At 51.8% G+C, this 15940-nt stretch overlaps 5 protein-coding genes across 5 annotated transcripts; 3 read left to right on the forward strand and 2 right to left on the reverse strand.

Moving 5' to 3' along the window:
• Nucleotides 1–401: 401 nt before the first annotated feature.
• P168DRAFT_292610 (coatomer subunit beta') lies at nt 402–3702 on the reverse strand. The gene is made up of 6 exons (XM_024837620.1): nt 3494–3702; nt 3316–3378; nt 3242–3263; nt 3151–3182; nt 1828–3096; nt 402–1772 (listed from the first exon to the last, which is right to left on the reverse strand). Exons 1-6 carry the CDS (start codon nt 3509–3511, stop codon nt 606–608), a joined length of 2571 nt encoding a protein of 856 aa, XP_024690107.1. The 5' UTR covers nt 3512–3702; the 3' UTR covers nt 402–605.
• Nucleotides 3703–3945: 243 nt separating this feature from the next.
• On the reverse strand, nt 3946–5241 carry P168DRAFT_329476 (complex I NDUFA5 subunit family protein). The gene is made up of 3 exons (XM_024841476.1): nt 4488–5241; nt 4314–4418; nt 3946–4252 (listed from the first exon to the last, which is right to left on the reverse strand). The coding sequence occupies exons 1-3, from the start codon at nt 5030–5032 to the stop codon at nt 4192–4194; spliced, it is 711 nt and encodes a 236-aa protein (XP_024690108.1). The 5' UTR covers nt 5033–5241; the 3' UTR covers nt 3946–4191.
• A 36-nt stretch (nt 5242–5277) lies between these two features.
• On the forward strand, nt 5278–8349 carry P168DRAFT_258110 (putative disulfide isomerase). Its single transcript, XM_024834585.1, has 4 exons — nt 5278–5878; nt 5946–6027; nt 6077–7609; nt 7666–8349. Exons 1-4 carry the CDS (start codon nt 5646–5648, stop codon nt 8023–8025), a joined length of 2208 nt encoding a protein of 735 aa, XP_024690109.1. The 5' UTR covers nt 5278–5645; the 3' UTR covers nt 8026–8349.
• A 341-nt stretch (nt 8350–8690) lies between these two features.
• P168DRAFT_292613 (cytochrome b-c1 complex subunit 10) lies at nt 8691–9821 on the forward strand. The gene is made up of 5 exons (XM_024837621.1): nt 8691–8763; nt 8967–9034; nt 9305–9358; nt 9452–9599; nt 9670–9821. The coding sequence occupies exons 1-5, from the start codon at nt 8761–8763 to the stop codon at nt 9676–9678; spliced, it is 282 nt and encodes a 93-aa protein (XP_024690110.1). The 5' UTR covers nt 8691–8760; the 3' UTR covers nt 9679–9821.
• Nucleotides 9822–11025: 1204 nt separating this feature from the next.
• P168DRAFT_242150 (amino acid permease) lies at nt 11026–12837 on the forward strand (the record flags this gene model as incomplete). The annotated part of the gene is made up of 3 exons (XM_024833787.1): nt 11026–11269; nt 11340–11451; nt 11505–12837. 3 exons carry the CDS (start codon nt 11026–11028, stop codon nt 12835–12837), a joined length of 1689 nt encoding a protein of 562 aa, XP_024690111.1.
• Between the last annotated feature and the right edge of the window lie 3103 nt (nt 12838–15940).

Genomic DNA, 15940 nt, shown 5'->3' on the forward strand with positions numbered 1-15940 from the left:
ATAAAATCCGCTGTTATCATCGTTCGTCATAGGAGTAGAGTAGTATCCTCGGAGAAGAGAGTCGAAAATGGGACGAAGATGGTTGAGGGTTTGTTTTGTTTATTGAGTATGTCGCAGTTTGTCTAGAAAAGGTTTACAGGCGCGGGAGGAAGAAGGGACACTCACTGAACACGGTTTACAAGATGGTGGAGGGGGAGATAGTTATGAAATGATATAAAATAGGTTGATGTTGATATACGGACGCAGGTAGTTCTAAAAAAAAACAGGTATGTCGAAACAATAGAAAGAATAAAAAAAAAAAGTAGAAGGGATAATGAGAAATCCTGAGTCCCAGCCGGTTTTGCGAAAGAAATGGAAGAACAGAAGAGAAAAAAAAATAAATAAATAGATAAAGCAAAATACAGATTACCATGTCTACCACATGCTGATATCAAAGGGTGTTTGTTGATCTTTCTTTGTTTCTCTTCCTCGTGAGAAAAAACTCCAGGGTCCAGTCCAGGCACACTTTATCCATACATTTGTCATTCACGGGCTTCGCTCCACCGCAAGGAGAGAGAAAGAGAAAGATTGGGGGAAATTGGGGGAATCGAATCTATGCCGACACTTTACGCCTCGGCCTCCACCTCCGGGGCACCGTTCTCTGCCGTTTCGGGCTGGCCTTCCTCGTCTTCACCGTTGACGTCGATGAGCGACTCCGAGGAGGGGGGCTGCGGGGCGACACCCTCCTTCTCCAGACGGATGTACTCGTCCCACTCGGGGAACAGGTCGTCGTCCGTGGCGGTGGCGTTGGGGGCTCCGGGCGGCACACCGATCAGACGAGAGGTCTTGGACTTGCCGGCCTGGTCCAGGGATGCCTTCCACTGCATGACGAGCTCGGGGGCGCGGGAGGGCTTGTAGGTCTGCGCGAAGAGGACGGCCTCTGCGAGGCGGTTGGTGCGCACAAGGAGGTCAATGCTGCCGTCCACGTCACCGAGAGACCAGAGCGTGGAGAAGGCGACGTTGTGCAGGCCGGCTTCGGAAGCTTGTGTGGCCAGCTGAGCCAGCCCGTCCTTGTTGCCGCTGGCGGTGTGCAGGAGGAGGAGCGAGCCCAGGTCTTTGGCGTTGGAAAAGCATTCCTGCGCCAGAGACAGGTTCCACCCGGCCATCGCGGCGTCACCGACGATCTTCCACTTGTGTTCGACGTTGGCTTCGCGGGCGATCTCGAGGGCAATCTCCAAGTTGTTGAGCGAGAGCGACAGCTCGAAGCGGTGTTCTTGGTCCGTGGCAACCTCAAGCGCCATCTCCTTGTACCCCTGGCCCTCGAGGAACCGGGCGACCTTGTTCATCTGGTCCTGGGGAACGTCGTTCAACAGCTCCGCGGCCAGGTCCATGTCTCCGCGGAGTACCACGGTCTGGTATTCGACCATGCTGAGGGAGAGACCGAAGGAAACGACATTGACGTCCTTGTCGGCGAGATAGATCCGTCCATCGCGAGGCAGATAACCAAGGACGTACATCCCCTGGTCGAAATGCGAGATAGTGTAGGTCTGATCACCCACGAGGTAGTTCAGACGGTTCGTCGAGTTGGTATAGATAAAGCAGTCTCCAACCCACTCGCCAGTTCTGACAGAGTCGTTGATATCGGTCACCACTTCGAAGGCCGACTCGACTCCGTCCTCGTCAGCTTCGCCCTCGTTCAAGCCATTGACATAGTTCTCCCGCGAGAATCGCAAGACATAGAAGGATTCCTCGCATGCGAGCGTAACCAGCTCCCCAGACTCGGACCAGTAAACCTATTCAAAATATAAGCAACCAAATCTTGAAATTGTGGGGGAGGGGAGGACTTACAGCCTTGGGCTCAACTTCAATCCGGCGGACCAGGTTTCCAGTCTCCCAGTCGAACATCCCAATTCCACCTTGTCCCTTCACACCGAGGAGGACACCGTCGGTGAGACCTTCGGCTTGGAATCCTACGTCGAGACCACCACTAACTTCCTTGAAATTCTTGAAGATCTTGACGCTAGTGGGGGACTCGCGGATGGCATAGTCATTGCTATTATCCTTGGAGCCCCACGCGAAATCAAGGGCCTGTCCGAAAGCCTTATTCCGCCAAGCGAGAGCAGTGTAAATGATGTATTCACCGTCGCCGCAGACAGAGACGAACCGCCCGTTGGGAGAGTGGGACAAGGTCTGCGGGTAAACTTCGCAAGAGCCCAGATCCTTCGTCGGTAGGGAGATGGGAGCCCCATCCTTGATGGTAGGGTCGGACCCCTTAATGACTGTCGAGACCACTTCGCTATGTCTGGCCCAGACGATCTTGCCTGACCCGTCCATGGAGACAGCAGGTTCTTCTCTACCCATCTTCACAACCACCGCACCATCGTCGAAACCCATGGCAACTCCCTGGCGGCCACGCTGATAGGCAATACACCAAGCGCGCTCCAGGCCATAGCTTAGCGATTGTTCCAGCCTATAGGTGTTGGCGTGCCAGATCTTAATAGTTCCATCCTCGGAACCCGAGATAATAACGGGCAGTTCCGGATGGTAGCAGGCAAAGGAGACATTGCTGGTGTGCCCCTCCAGTGTCGCGATGAGCGCCTTGGTCGTATAATCCCATACCTTGACAGTCCTGTCATCTGAGGTGGTGAGGAGGTAGGGCTTGTCCGCCTGCGGGTAGTAATCGACGTGGTTCACGCCCTTGGTCTCGTGAGCCTCCAACGTGAAATTGGCATGCGGGGAGCCAAGGCTCCAGATCTTCACGGTGCGGTCCAAGCACGCCGATGCGAACGTATTCGTGTCCTTGGGGTTGATCGACAAGCCCATAACATAATGGCTGTGACCCTCGTACACCTGAACGCACTTCCAGCCCTTCTCCCAATCCCACAGCTTGATTGTCATGTCATCGGAGGCGGTGAGGACAAAGGGTTGGGTCGGGTGGACGGCAATCGAGCGAATGTAGTCGGGATGGGCCTCGAACGAGGCAATCTTCTCGGAGGTGTTGTAGTTGTAGATACGGAGTTGGAAGTCATCGGAGCCGCAGACGATCCAGTTCTTGCGGGCAATAAAGCGACCGGCGCGAACAGGGACGTCCGTGAGTTCGAAAGTTTTGATGATAGACTAGAACACCGCAGGTCAGCTATGCATCTACCGCCATTGCTTCATCGAGCTTACCTGGGTCTCATAAGACCAGATGTAGACATGGCCTGTCTTGGGGTTAGCGCGTTCCAACAGGCCATTGCGAGTGGTTATTCCTTCTACCCACCACTATAGAGACTCGTCAAGATCTAGACTGTAGTTAGCACCGTATACACCTGTCATAAATACGGACACACTCACCCATGGTTCCGTTGGGTGGAAGTCAATACCCTTCACCCGCTCCGACCGGGCGAAGAGTTGTCTCTAGAATTGCGGCAATCGTTAGCCTCCCTGTTATGTAGCCTGCACAATGTTTCCAGAACCTGTCACATCCGTCCACCTGCCCAAGCGGCACCCATTCGGAGAGCTGTCCTCGTACCTTGATATCCAATCTCATGATGTGTGGGGTGTGAGAGTCGAGACTCTGTGCGGTGTCGGGGATTGACCTGTAAAAAGGAGCGCAAACCAGGCCACGAGCGGCTCACACAGCCAAACCCGGAGCTATAAGAATGTCGTTTTAAAAAACTGAAAATCGCAAATCGCAATGTCGGAAGCAAGCAAAGGTCCCGACTAGAATGGCAAGCCAGGTTTATGGAGATGTTCAGGGACCGATTGACAGCGATGTGTCCACAACAAGTCGGGATCCCGCCTGGACGCCCGCTTCACCGCCTACGCTTTCGGGGCCCACCATACATCGTCACTCCCTTACCAGATGACTAGCAAAATGATACGTGGGGTGTGTTACGGTCTCAATTGATTGGCGTGCGCTACTTAAAATAGAATAGAGACCTTTATAAGATCGCAATTGCACATCTTTTATCATCATGGTGTAAAGGTACTAGTTAAAAGCATGGTGGCCTACCACACTATCACACCAACAGGGAGCCCCCCTTAGAAACGCATGATGTGCGGATTTGGACCAACCCATCTCCCTGCAGATGCCCTAGGAAAAGAGACAGACAAGGACATATAAAAGATGCTGTTGTATCGAAATGGATGCTTTTTCTATTCGACACACAATGGGTAATAAATACAGGTTCGAGATTAACGATTAAGAAAATCTTCCATTAGAGACCTTTACGTGCGCTCAAAGTAAGACCACTGGCCAGGGCTAGGCTTCTCAGCGAGCTCCTCCCACCTAGACAAAGTGTGAGTACGAGCTGCAACAAATTCGACATGGGTCTCAACGGAACACTTACACCTTGGAGTTGTACATCTCATCCACGAGCTTGTTCTCGCGCTCCGCAACCTGGATGACCTCCTCGATCAGGCCGGCGCCAATCTGTTTCTCAATCTCCTCGACCCTGGAATTAACGTGTCAGTAACTCTACTCTTCGGGTATGGTTCGACAATAGACATGGACGATGACGTACTGGTCAGCCAGGAGAGCAGGCTCATTCTCCCACTTCATCTGCTCGGTTTGGAAATCCCAGGAATCCTTTTCAGTCTTGGTAGCCTCATCAATGCTCTTGGCCCATTGCGCCTCCTGTGCTGCCGTGCGGTGAGGGCCTTCGGTAGTCGGCTCAATCTGCTCACCATCCCACTCCTCGCCACGGGGATCATCGGTCTGGTCATCACGCTGATGGGCAGCATACGTGCCATCGGAGCGACGAAGAGAGGCGAACCGCTCGGGCTCCGCGGCCACGGCCTTCCGGGCGCGTTCTAGCCAAGCATCGAATCCAGGCGGCTTGGTCGACTCGACGATTTGGAGACGGTGGTTGGTCAATGCCTCGGTGGACTGGCGGTAGACCGACGATTCGGGGAAAGACTTCAATTTCTGCAAGGTAGAGGTGTAGAGAAAGATCAAAGTCGGGCGGGGACTCGGATGGGTTTGGAGACCGGTCAACCCAGTAGGAGCGAAAGGCTCGAGGTAGCGGGCCTGCTTAACGTTGGCCAGCAGCCGAAGTGTCGATCGCATCTTGAATGTGTAATTCTGTTCTTGTCGGGATTCAATTCGGAATTGAATATAGTATATTGGTCGTCAACAGGTCACGGAGGGAATTGACCCAAAAGTTGGTTGGATAGACCCAATGATAGACGGGCTAATGATAATGTGAAGTTGAAGCGCACCGGAGCTCGGGGAAACCGATGTTCCCGGATCGTCACTTTCGCTTTCCCTGCCGGACACTAAAGACTTCTAAGCCTTCTAACGACCACTTAGACTATTCTCGGACTTTATCGATTCATACCCATCCCGGTCGGTTGATAGGGGGCTTTCTTGTCAACGTCACCCCTCTGTTTTTCTTCAATCGTCCTTTGCTTTAAGTCCTTTGAGGCCCTCCGGATATAGGATAGGCTTCTCTCTGGTTCAACATAAATTGGTCCTGTTCTCTCCTTTCCACTGCGGTGGTCAAGTCCAACCCGGCTTTGTTGGCCACTGGGCCCGCTTCTAGACCTTCATTAGGCCCATGTGCCACCCTTAATCACCCACCACCATTTCAACATCTCCCGTGTGAGATCGCTTTCGCTTCGATCCTCGCTTTCACTCTCTATATCGAATTAAAAGCCTTCCGGCTTTGACCTCTCCCAATATGAGGACGTCTTTGCTGGCGTGGTCCCTCCTCTCGCTTTTCGCAATTCCCACCCTCGCCGCTCCCTCCAATGACCAGCATGTTGAACCGCGAAAGAACCACCTGGTGAAAAGGTCCCCGCGATCTGGAGCGGCTGATTTCGATAAGCCAACGACGTTCAATGGTATTGTCGTGCCGCCGATGAAAACGTTAACCCCCGACAATTTTGAAGAGACAGTTAAGGATGGCTACTGGTCAGTATTGCTTGTCCCCTCCGCGACCCCGGTTGTTTCGTTTGATCGCCACCTAACTGTCACAAAGGTTCATCAAGTTCTACTCCCCCGCTTGTCCCCATTGCACGAAGATCGCTCCGGCATGGCAGACCCTGTACGAATACTACTACGTGAGTGTGGAAGATCCCTTTTGGTGGCCCTTGTTCTTACGCCTAGTAGACGTCCGATCCTTTGTCCTCGTCTTCCTCGAAACCGGTCGACACCAAGTCGTTGAACTCCTTCCAAGGGTTCTATAATTTCCGTTTCGCCTCGATGAATTGCCAGGTTTATGCGGACAAGTGTACGGAGTTGCAGGTCAACTACTACCCACTCTTTGCCCTATATCACGACGGTCAATCGGTTGAAAACTACGACGGTGCCAGGACCATCAACGGCATTGCCGAATTCGTTGAAGGGAAATTGGAGTTGATCAAACCGGGTTCCCGACCCCCAACTGGTGTTAAGATGCCAAAGCCGGGTGCCCAGTTCGCAGACACCGCTGCTGAGCCAGAAATTCCTGCCTCCAAGGACAAAGACCCTGAGGCGGGTGCCAAGGCGGGTGAAAAACACAATGAACAGGTGGCGCAGCTGTCCGCAAAGGATGCTACCGGGAAGGATGCACCAGTGCAGAAACCCAAGCCCAAGCCCAAGCCCAAGCCCGCCAACCCTCAGGGGCTCTCTGTTCCGCTGACTGCGGAAAGTTTCCAGAAGCTAGTCACCACTTCTCAGGATCCCTGGTTCATCAAGTTCTATGCACCTTGGTGTGGTCATTGCCAGGCGCTGGCTCCCAACTGGAAACAGATGGCCAAGGAAATGCAAGACACTTTGAATGTTGGTGAAGTGAACTGTGACGTCGAATCGAGACTCTGCAAAGACGCCCATGTGAGCGCCTTCCCCACAATGTATTTCTTCCGCGGTGGGGAGAGGGTCGAGTACGATGGCCTCCGGGGACTCGGTGATCTGATCAGCTATGCCAAGAGCGCTGTCGACATCGGCGGGGGTGTTCAGGATGTTGATGCAGCCGCCTTCAAGGAGCTGGAGGAGAAAGAAGAAGTGATCTTCTTATATTTCTACGATCATGCCACTACCTCTGAGGATTTCGCGGCGTTGGAGCGCCTGACGCTTAGCTTGGTCGGCCATGCCAGGCTTGTCAAGACCAACAGTGCGGCTTTGGCCGAGCGTTTCAAGATCTCGACATGGCCCCGTCTCCTTGTCGTTCGCGATGGACGTCCCAACTACTTCAATGCGTTGACTCCCAAGGATATGCGCGACTTCCGACAGATTCTGGGGTGGATGCGTACGGTTTGGCTGCCTATCGTGCCAGAACTGACTGCCTCCAATGCCCGCGAAATCATGGATGGCAAGTACGTTGTCCTTGGCGTCTTGAGCCGGCGGCACTCGGATGAGTTTGTGCAGGCAAAGAGGGAGCTGAAAAATGCCGCTCTTGAATGGATGGACAAGCAGACCCAGCTGTTCCAGTTGGAGAGGAAGGAGCTTCGGGATGCCAAGCAGTTGCGCATCGAGGAAGCCGATGACCGTGACGACCAGCGAGCCTTGCGGGCCGCCAAGAACATGCGTATCACCATCCGCGAGGATGACAAGAAACAAGTTGGCTTTGCCTGGGTCGATGGTGACTTCTGGGAGCGCTGGCTGAGGAGCACCTTCGGCATCGATGTGGACAGCGGTGAGCGAGTCATCATCAACGATCAGGATGTAAGTGCTTCGCCAGCAAGGGTGTGAGGTTGAGATATCAAAGCTAACTGTCACAGAACCGTCGCTATTGGGACTCTTCTTCTAGCGGAGCTTCCATCATGGCCTCGCGTACTTCTATCCTGGAGACCATCCCGCTCGTCATCCACAACCCACCCAAGCTGAGCTCCAAGTCTACCGTGGGTACCTTCGAGTCGATCTTCTTCTTCACGCGGACCTTTATCTCCACACACCCCATCATCTTTGTCATCATCTTGGTTGTCTCCATTATCACGGCTACCCTCTTGGCCCGAGGAAAATTCGCCCGTCGCGTTCGCGGCGGTATTCTAGGCGTCGCTGGCAGTGGGTCAAGCGGACTTTTCCATTTCGATGGAAAGGACGGCATTTTGAATGGGAACGGAACTGGAAAGGTTGATTGATTGGGAACGCATAGCATTGTACATCTAGGTCTTTTATACATCTTCTTATATTCGACCTTCCCATTTTAGTTCCCCGGAGTTGGCTTATATTTGGTACAGATTTATAAGGCTCAAGGGGTTTCGGATATTGATACTTAGGATAATCATCTGTCACTATCCTCCTGCTGCTTTTCTCTTTTCTGTCCAAGTTATTGTCTTGTTTACTTTGCCCTTCTTGTTAATTTTCCAGGATGAGTGGTGTTAGGAGGATTGAAGTTCGTGAACCATTATTGTTATGAAATAATCCAAGAGCAAAATACGATACCACTGGACAAACCAATCTAGCTGTTTGATATACGATCCTCTGATGGTTGCTAGTAGACATGTGGTAGTATGTGCAGGGTTTTACGTGTGCTTGAGAATAATCCATCATCCGCACTTCGGACAATTTCCGCGTAAATTGCAAAGTCAGTAGACAATATGTCAAAAGGGCGGTTATTCAAGAGTTCACAATCTCCACGAAGTTATCCATCCTCATCAATGGATAGAGTGGAAATGCCGCTCATCTGATTCGCAGTCCCGTGCTGTCACGTGACGTGTAATGGCCACCGCTGATTGGTCCTCGGGTTGCCGCAAAGCATTCATCGTCGCGGAGTCTCCCGGTTTTCGTCTCCCGCACCCAGCTGTCCACGTCAACTTACTCCCAATCGCCGAATTGAAACCTCGAGTCCGAGTGGCTTTTGAAGAATAGAAGTCATGGTATGTTATTTTTTTGTTTCTCTGAGGTGGTTTGACTGGTTCTATTGGGACAATGACACGCACGCTTTGGGTCGCACGGTCTCGATGACGTCCGGATCGGTCGAGTTATGGGCTGGTGGTGGTTCTATATGCGAAGAGGATTTGGGGGAGGAAGGAAGGAGTTGGATTATATGGTGCTTGTGCTAACGGGTGAATTGATATAGTTCTCTCAGACCCTTCGCCGTGCTGCGGCCCAGACTGCTGGTGCCTACCGCTCGCCCTTTGCGCCCAAGTGAGATTGAACCCCCGTGTTTCCCAGTTGTTGGAGGAATATTTAGCCGGCACACGCTGTGGACGATGCATGATGATTGTTGGATTCTGGCTGGGAGGCTTGGTCGGCTTCCGCGGGGATGCGTTTCGGCGTTCTTTGCGGCTCTCGGCCTAGTCTACGTCGTGGTTGAATTTGAACCGGTGCCGGTTGAAGCGGTCGTCAGCTAGGCTCGCGGATGGTACATTCTTATACTCGAATATCTGGGCTGACTGGTCTTCGCTCGATTCCTAGATACACCACTCCTCCCCACTTCCAGGGCTTCACCCCCAGCCTCGCCACCAAGTAGTGAGTACCGCCCGGTCTTTTCGATCTCTACCAAATGGCTGGCTTCGCGGGCCAACATAAGGGACAATGGGCGCTAATGTTTTGGGAATCCAGTGCTACGATTGCTAGCACCTTCGGTGTCAGCGCCGGTGTCTTCCTGATCTTCTTCCTGGGTGAAATTCCCCGGGTTCGCAACGACGTCCTCCGCCAGTTCCCCTTCCTGGACCAATACTATGACCGCCGTATTGCTCCCGAGGACAACGTATGTTTTGAGATCTCTGGCTTTTCAAAAGTGTTTGAATTATCTGGTCTGGTGCTGACTTTTTGCCTAGCCCTTCTAAACGCTCTCAGAGGGTGAGGTACTTTGCTGCCGTCCCGCAGTGTTAGCAGGATATCTAGAACAGATTCCGAGGCGGGCAGTTGGCATTGTACTGTGTAGAATAGCGATGGGTTTTGATAGCACATAGAACATGTCCACCTGGAAATTTCTCCTTTGTCTTCCAATAGTGACCCCTGTCTCCGTTACTTGGTCTCGAGCATCCAAATCGACAAGGTCGACCATGTGCGCACCTAGGTCAGTACCCTGGGCCTGATATAGGTTAGCAGCCCTACTCGGGATAAATCAGAGTGTACGTCCAAGTAGGTATGACAATAGCAGGTGAAACATTACGCTAAGATATATTCCTTCTGAAATATGTCTCCGGTAAAGTTCAGCCCCCGATGCAAGAGATATCCGAGATGAAACGGGCTGTCCAATCAAGTACAAACCATCGTTCCTCAACTCCCTAACACTCAAGTTATTATCCCAGGATGGAGACTAAGAGTTGGTACAGAGGGCTGAGAGTGCTCTAGTAAGGGGTTGCTTATCTCCCGCCTTATCGGGCGATGGCTGATAAGCACCACTTCCGACTCCATCCAATCTCTCATCCTTTCATTTCATCCCCATCATTCGCCATCTGCTATCTACTAGTCAAAGCTCTCTCCAAGCTTCACGTTACGTCTACCGCGTGAAGTTTCCCTGCTGAGCCTAGGTCCTCTTGGCCAAGCTTTGCGGTTTGACCGTCTGGAAGGTCAAAGATAGCCCTGCTGTACACAGCCAGTAAGCATCAAGACGTCCCGTGAGGGGGTGCATTCCAACCCGATCTCTTGCCCAGAACTGGTCCAATCTGAGTCGCGCTGGATACGATGATCCCTGCCCCCCTGCGGGTCTTGGGACGCAATCTGACCTCGTGCCGACTATTATCTGCTGTTTCGCGATCCGTTCGGGCCCTATGGGGAAGTGAGTGCTGTCGCGGAACTCCTATCAAGATTGTCGAATGCCTTAGGGCAGGATCTATGCCACTTATTTCGTGCCCCCCTGTCTGGGGGTGATGTATGTGGAGATCGCGATGGATTTATATAAAGTGGCGGCGATGTGTCCCCATCGTGCCTGCCAAATGCATGAGGCAAGTACTCGGCAGGGAAGGAGCGATTGATCGGCAAACGAGGTGTGGTTGGCTCTTGCCTTGTTTTACTTTGGGCTGCTTGCCATTCTTTCCACAAGGACCGGTTGTTTGTTACTCGCCTGTCAAAATATTCGCTGTTTCGATTCATGTGCGAGCGGCTCCTCCTTCCTGCCATCGTTCTAGAACAGATATTCTCGCCTCACGGCGCGAACAAGGATCGATATGGCAACCACGCCAGATAAAATGTCAGATAAAGCAAGCCCGAAGCGGCAGTTGTACGCTGATGTCGTCCATGATCCCGTCACCAGCGTCCTCCCTCAGGGGGACATTCCCTACACCGACCATGCAATGGACAATGACGAAGCGGTGATCACGGCACTGGGATATAAACAGGAGTTCAAACGGGAGTTCTCATTATGGTCGACATTCTGTGTGAGTTTTGCGGTTTTGGGGCTGCTCCCGTCATTCGCGAGCACCCTCTACTATGGTATGTTTTCTTCTTCCCCCGCTTTGCATTTGACTTTCTTTTGTGCAACAGTAAACTGACGCTGTCAAAGGAATGGGATACGCAGGGACGGCAGGAATGGTATGGGGCTGGATTGTCGCCATGGTGTTCATTCAGTGCATTGCAATGTCCATGGCTGAGCTTTGTTCTGCGATGCCTACGAGGTAAGACTAGTCGCTGTTCCCCGGTCTTAGGCAGGATCTGATACTTGATCCAGCGGTGGGCTCTACTACGCAGCGGCCGTTCTTGCGCCTCCTGGCTACGGGCCATTTGCGGCGTGGATCACAGGGTGGTCCAATTGGATCGGCCAGCTCACTGCAGCTCCGTCGGTGAACTATTCTCTATCAGCGATGATCCTAGCAGCGGGCTCGATCTACGACCCGAGCTATACGCCCACTCAGTGGCAGGTCTTCCTTTTGACCACGCTCATGATGATCATCCACACGGTGATTAGTAGTTTGCCCACGAAATGGGTGGCCAGCTTCAACTCCTGGGGTTCCACTTTCAACATGATAGCTCTCGTGGCCGTCATCATCGCCATTCCGGCGGGGACCAAGAACGAACCCAAGTTCACACCCTCAAAAGAGGTCTGGGGCACCATCACCAACTTGACTGACTTTCCAGATGGCGTTGCTGTGCTCATGACCTTTGTTGGTGTGATTTGGACGATGTCCGGGTACGATTCTCCGTTTCACCTCAGCGAGGAGTGCTCCAACGCGAACATTGCTTCGCCGCGGGCAATCGTCATGACCTCGGGCGTCGGAGGTCTCATGGGCTGGTTCTTGCAGCTCGTGGTTGCCTACACCGTGCTCGACATCGAAGCCGTGATAGACTCGGATCTCGGGCAACCATGGGCCTCTTACTTGCTGCAGGTTATGCCGCGGAGAACCGCCATGGGCATCCTCGCCCTGACGATCATCTGCGGGTTTTCCATGGGCCAGGGGTGTATGGTAGCCGCGTCGCGTGTGACCTATGCCTATGCACGCGACGACTGCTTCCCACTATCCAGGTGGTGGAAGGCGGTGCACCCGCGCACCCAGACCCCCGTGAACGCCGTCGTCCTCAATGCCGTGTTGGGCATACTCATGTGCCTCCTGATCCTGGCCGGCGATGTGGCAATTGGCGCTCTATTCTCTATCGGTGGAATCGCGCAGTTCGTCGCCTTTGCCATCCCCATCTTTATCCGGGTGTTCTTCGTAGGTCATCGGTTCCGCCGGGGGCCGTGGCACCTGGGTCCGTTTGGCCCGTATATTGGCGCGGTAGGCGTGTCTTTTGTGCTCCTGATGGTCCCCATCCTCTGTCTTCCCAGTTACACAGGGGGTAATTTAACGCCCGATGTCATGAATTGGACGTGTCTGGTGTGGGGAGGCCCGATGCTGGCGGTGACCATCTGGTGGGTTATTGACGCGCACAAGTGGTTCGCTGGGCCCAAGGTCAATGTCGAACATAATATCCATCCGATCAGAGAGGAATCCTCGATGATTGTGACTTTGGGGGAGGAGATTGATGGTAGTAGCCAACCAGTGGACACATCCAGTCAGTCTATGTGATTGTGATGGCAGTAGCATACCACCTACACAATACGATCAATGTTAGACACGATGTCCGCGAAGTCCGGTAGCTTCTATGCCTGTACGTGTGGGATCAATTAGGAACACCAGCGAGATCTGCTACGCATGCTTAAGGACTTAAAAACCAGGACACCATAATCAACGCATCTTACAGCTATACAACAAGCATGATCTCAAGCCACCCAAATCAATTCGAACACAAGCCTATCGGCAGAGCCATAGGTCGTCGACGCATCCGCGGTGCCACACGCCGATGTTCTTTGCTCTCGTGGAAGGACACGGGTGCTCGTGTCTGCTACTGTCTGAATCCGGGACTTACCAGGGCAGAACTAACATCGATATGACAAAATTACATACGAATGTTGAGCATGGAGTGAAATGACGGATATAATAGCATATACCAATTAGCATACACCATAAACACACAAAGACGCAGTCCCGTCAAAAAAGGATAGACACGTGGATATGTTTATAGACAGTGTACTACACCCATATAAATCAATCCAAGATATACTGGGTCTTATAGATATATGCATGTATATCAATCAGTGGAGCAAGCAGCAAGTCAACCCAGATCAACCCGTACCATTCCATCCGCCCTCCCTCCACCCTCCACCACCCCCGAGGCAAAGACCCAGCAAGGGCTCCACCAGCTGATCTGAGACGGCGGTTCCCCGTGGATCTATCTGTCGACGCTCGGTCAAGTTGCGCTTTACTCCCGGCATAGGTATTGTTTGCTTTGCTTGCATTGATAATCGAGCCTACGGAGTACTTTGAAAGTGCACTACTAATCTATCAGCGTAGCGCACACTCACAAAGTGAACCAGATAGTACTAGCTATATAAAGCCAGCCTAACAGTACCAAGAACTGGTTGCTCAAGGGGGTAGGCAGGTAAGTCAGCCCGCTCTGATCCACCGAATCTGAAGAGTCTCCACTGGGGGAGGGGAGGGTGTTTGTCATGATGGAGTAGGAGGGGGTCGGAGGGGGTAGTGCGCGATTGATCCCTGTCGGGTACCTGGGTGTGTGGGTAGTATGTAGGTACTTAGGTAGCTACCGGAGTTAAATATGGGGTGGCTGGAGCGAGATGCTGATTAGAGTTGGGTGGACCGACATTGGCTTTGTATATGCAATATATGCAGGAGTATGGTTTATGACTCTGCCTGGTTAAGGGGATCTTATCTCAGGAGGCTGGGATCGAGTTATGGTCTTGCTTTAGATGGATTTGCTATGTCGGTGCTGTGCATAGACGAGTGCTTCACCTTTGGGTTAATGGTTTAGTTCCATCAATGGTTCGTCTATTCATTTCCCTGTTTATTATGTGACTTCTTCTTTCTACGCCATACTCATAGATTATTTCCACCCGTCCTAATTATATATATAGATAGAAAGATACTCTAGTAACTCCGTACTATACAAGGGTCTACGATAAGTACCAAGTAATGATAAACCCACTATCTACAAGGTTCAATGGGAAAACCCACCCCTGAGCAACTACTGTACTCTAGTCTTGGTAGAATTAATATGGATTGACAGGGGGAAGAGACCGTAGAGAGGAGAGGATTCCACTAATCCGTCGGGTGAAGCTCCGTTCCTGTTGATAATCTAGTCGTCCCCACCTGTAGTATAGTATATACTTCCGTCTCTGTATATACCGTAGTACCTGGAGGTGTAGTTATATAGACTGGTATACATCAATCATTATTGTTCTCGTTACACGTTCATATCACGGGACCAAGACGACCCCGAGTCCATCCATGGTCGTACTGGTCCTACCCTACCCTACCTACACGACAACCCGACCGCGGTCTATAATCAGCCAGTTTCAGACTTTCATGTGGGCGGAAACAACGCGCTTAACCGAGCGGAACGGAAGAAGGCCAAAAAAAGCCGCGGTCAGCCGACTCGAAACCATAACTATCCTGAGCCGTCCGTCTTCAACTAGACGATACGAACTACGGTAGGGACTGACTAGGTGGTAAATCCTAAAAGTTACTAACCTATTTCTGCTCATTCCCACTCAGTCAACCTCACACCCCCCCATGAGGCAAGACTGAATTGAGTGATTTGCCGCTTGACGATGAGGTGGGTGGCGCTCTCTGTTGTCGGATGCGGGCAGTGTATGTATTATTGGTTGACGTCTCTCTACCACCTGGTAAGAGGCATGGAACCTAACCTTGAGGTAAGCCGGAGCCGGATTTCACTCCGGTCAGGTCTGGCAAATCTATTTATGTTTTGTTTTGTTTCATTTTTATATTTTCTGTATTTTGTCGAGGGAGGGAGTACCTGGGTAGGTTACTAGGTCCCTAGTACTCCGTGGATAATGCCAGATTCCAATAAGGGAGGCACAGTGGCAACTTGTTGAGAGTCAAGACCACTGAAAAAGACGGTCGGAAACCTCATTCCGAGTCATGGACGAGATACCCCCGATTTAGGACCGTGAGACACTGATAATACAGGAGTATTTCCCGGATTCGGCGGAATACAAAGTGATATTTAATATAAATAAATAAAAAATAAACAGAAAGACAAAATAGATTAATAAATAATAATCAAGAAGAAAGAAAAAAGAAGAGAGGCGATCTGCAAGCAGGACTTGCAGTAGCGCAAATGGAGCCTTTGGAGTGCTGTCCAATCATTCACTCACTGCCCTGCCGCATCAGGTTAGGAAAGATATCGTTGTTGGAGATGGAGAAATCTCTAGACACTTAAACAGTTGGAGACACTAGACAGTGGGCAGCAATTCTTCGGGTCCCCATTATCCATCTTCGACACCCCTGCCGCTGCTTAATTCTTGATCAGGATTCGGATTGTCTGTTTGCTCCCGCACAGTCCCAGGGCTGGTCTTTTGCACCTGCACGTCGGCATCCTACGAGGCGTCGTACTAACTAACTAACTCATTATCTAAGGTTGCTGTTATCGTAAGATCCGGGAGTTATGTCATCGTTCTGTCCGAGTACGGACTACGGAGTACGTTCGGGCGAATTGACTTTTTCGAGATTGATATGGCCACGAGTTGCCCGAGTCAATTCTCATTTGCCTCGATGGCCGTCTTCAGTCGGTAAGGTACCTAGTAACTCACTG

This window comes from Aspergillus campestris, assembly GCF_002847485.1.
Source record: "Aspergillus campestris IBT 28561 chromosome Unknown P168scaffold_11, whole genome shotgun sequence".
NCBI lineage: Eukaryota > Fungi > Ascomycota > Eurotiomycetes > Eurotiales > Aspergillaceae > Aspergillus > Aspergillus campestris.

Excerpts from the sequence above, each read along its gene's own strand:
- P168DRAFT_292610 (XM_024837620.1), bottom strand. Across the intron at positions 3,264-3,315 it reads TCCACCCAACGGAACCATGG|ATCTTGACGAGTCTCTATAG; the intron begins GTGAGTGTGTCC and ends ACTACAGTCTAG. Across the intron at positions 3,183-3,241 it reads CTTGACGAGTCTCTATAGTG|GCCATGTCTACATCTGGTCT; the intron begins GTGGGTAGAAGG and ends ACCCCAAGACAG.
- P168DRAFT_329476 (XM_024841476.1), bottom strand. The coding sequence starts at position 5,032 with ATGCGATCGACACTTCGGCTGCTGGCCAACGTTAAGCAGGCCCGCTAC. Across the intron at positions 4,419-4,487 it reads CCTGCTCTCCTGGCTGACCA|GGTCGAGGAGATTGAGAAAC; the intron begins GTACGTCATCGT and ends CGTTAATTCCAG. Across the intron at positions 4,253-4,313 it reads GAGATGTACAACTCCAAGGT|GTGGGAGGAGCTCGCTGAGA; the intron begins GTAAGTGTTCCG and ends CACTTTGTCTAG.
- P168DRAFT_258110 (XM_024834585.1), top strand. The coding sequence starts at position 5,646 with ATGAGGACGTCTTTGCTGGCGTGGTCCCTCCTCTCGCTTTTCGCAATT. Across the intron at positions 5,879-5,945 it reads ACAGTTAAGGATGGCTACTG|GTTCATCAAGTTCTACTCCC; the intron begins GTCAGTATTGCT and ends ACTGTCACAAAG. Across the intron at positions 7,610-7,665 it reads TCATCATCAACGATCAGGAT|AACCGTCGCTATTGGGACTC; the intron begins GTAAGTGCTTCG and ends TAACTGTCACAG.
- P168DRAFT_292613 (XM_024837621.1), top strand. Across the intron at positions 9,035-9,304 it reads CGCTCGCCCTTTGCGCCCAA|ATACACCACTCCTCCCCACT; the intron begins GTGAGATTGAAC and ends CTCGATTCCTAG. Across the intron at positions 9,359-9,451 it reads CCCAGCCTCGCCACCAAGTA|TGCTACGATTGCTAGCACCT; the intron begins GTGAGTACCGCC and ends TTGGGAATCCAG.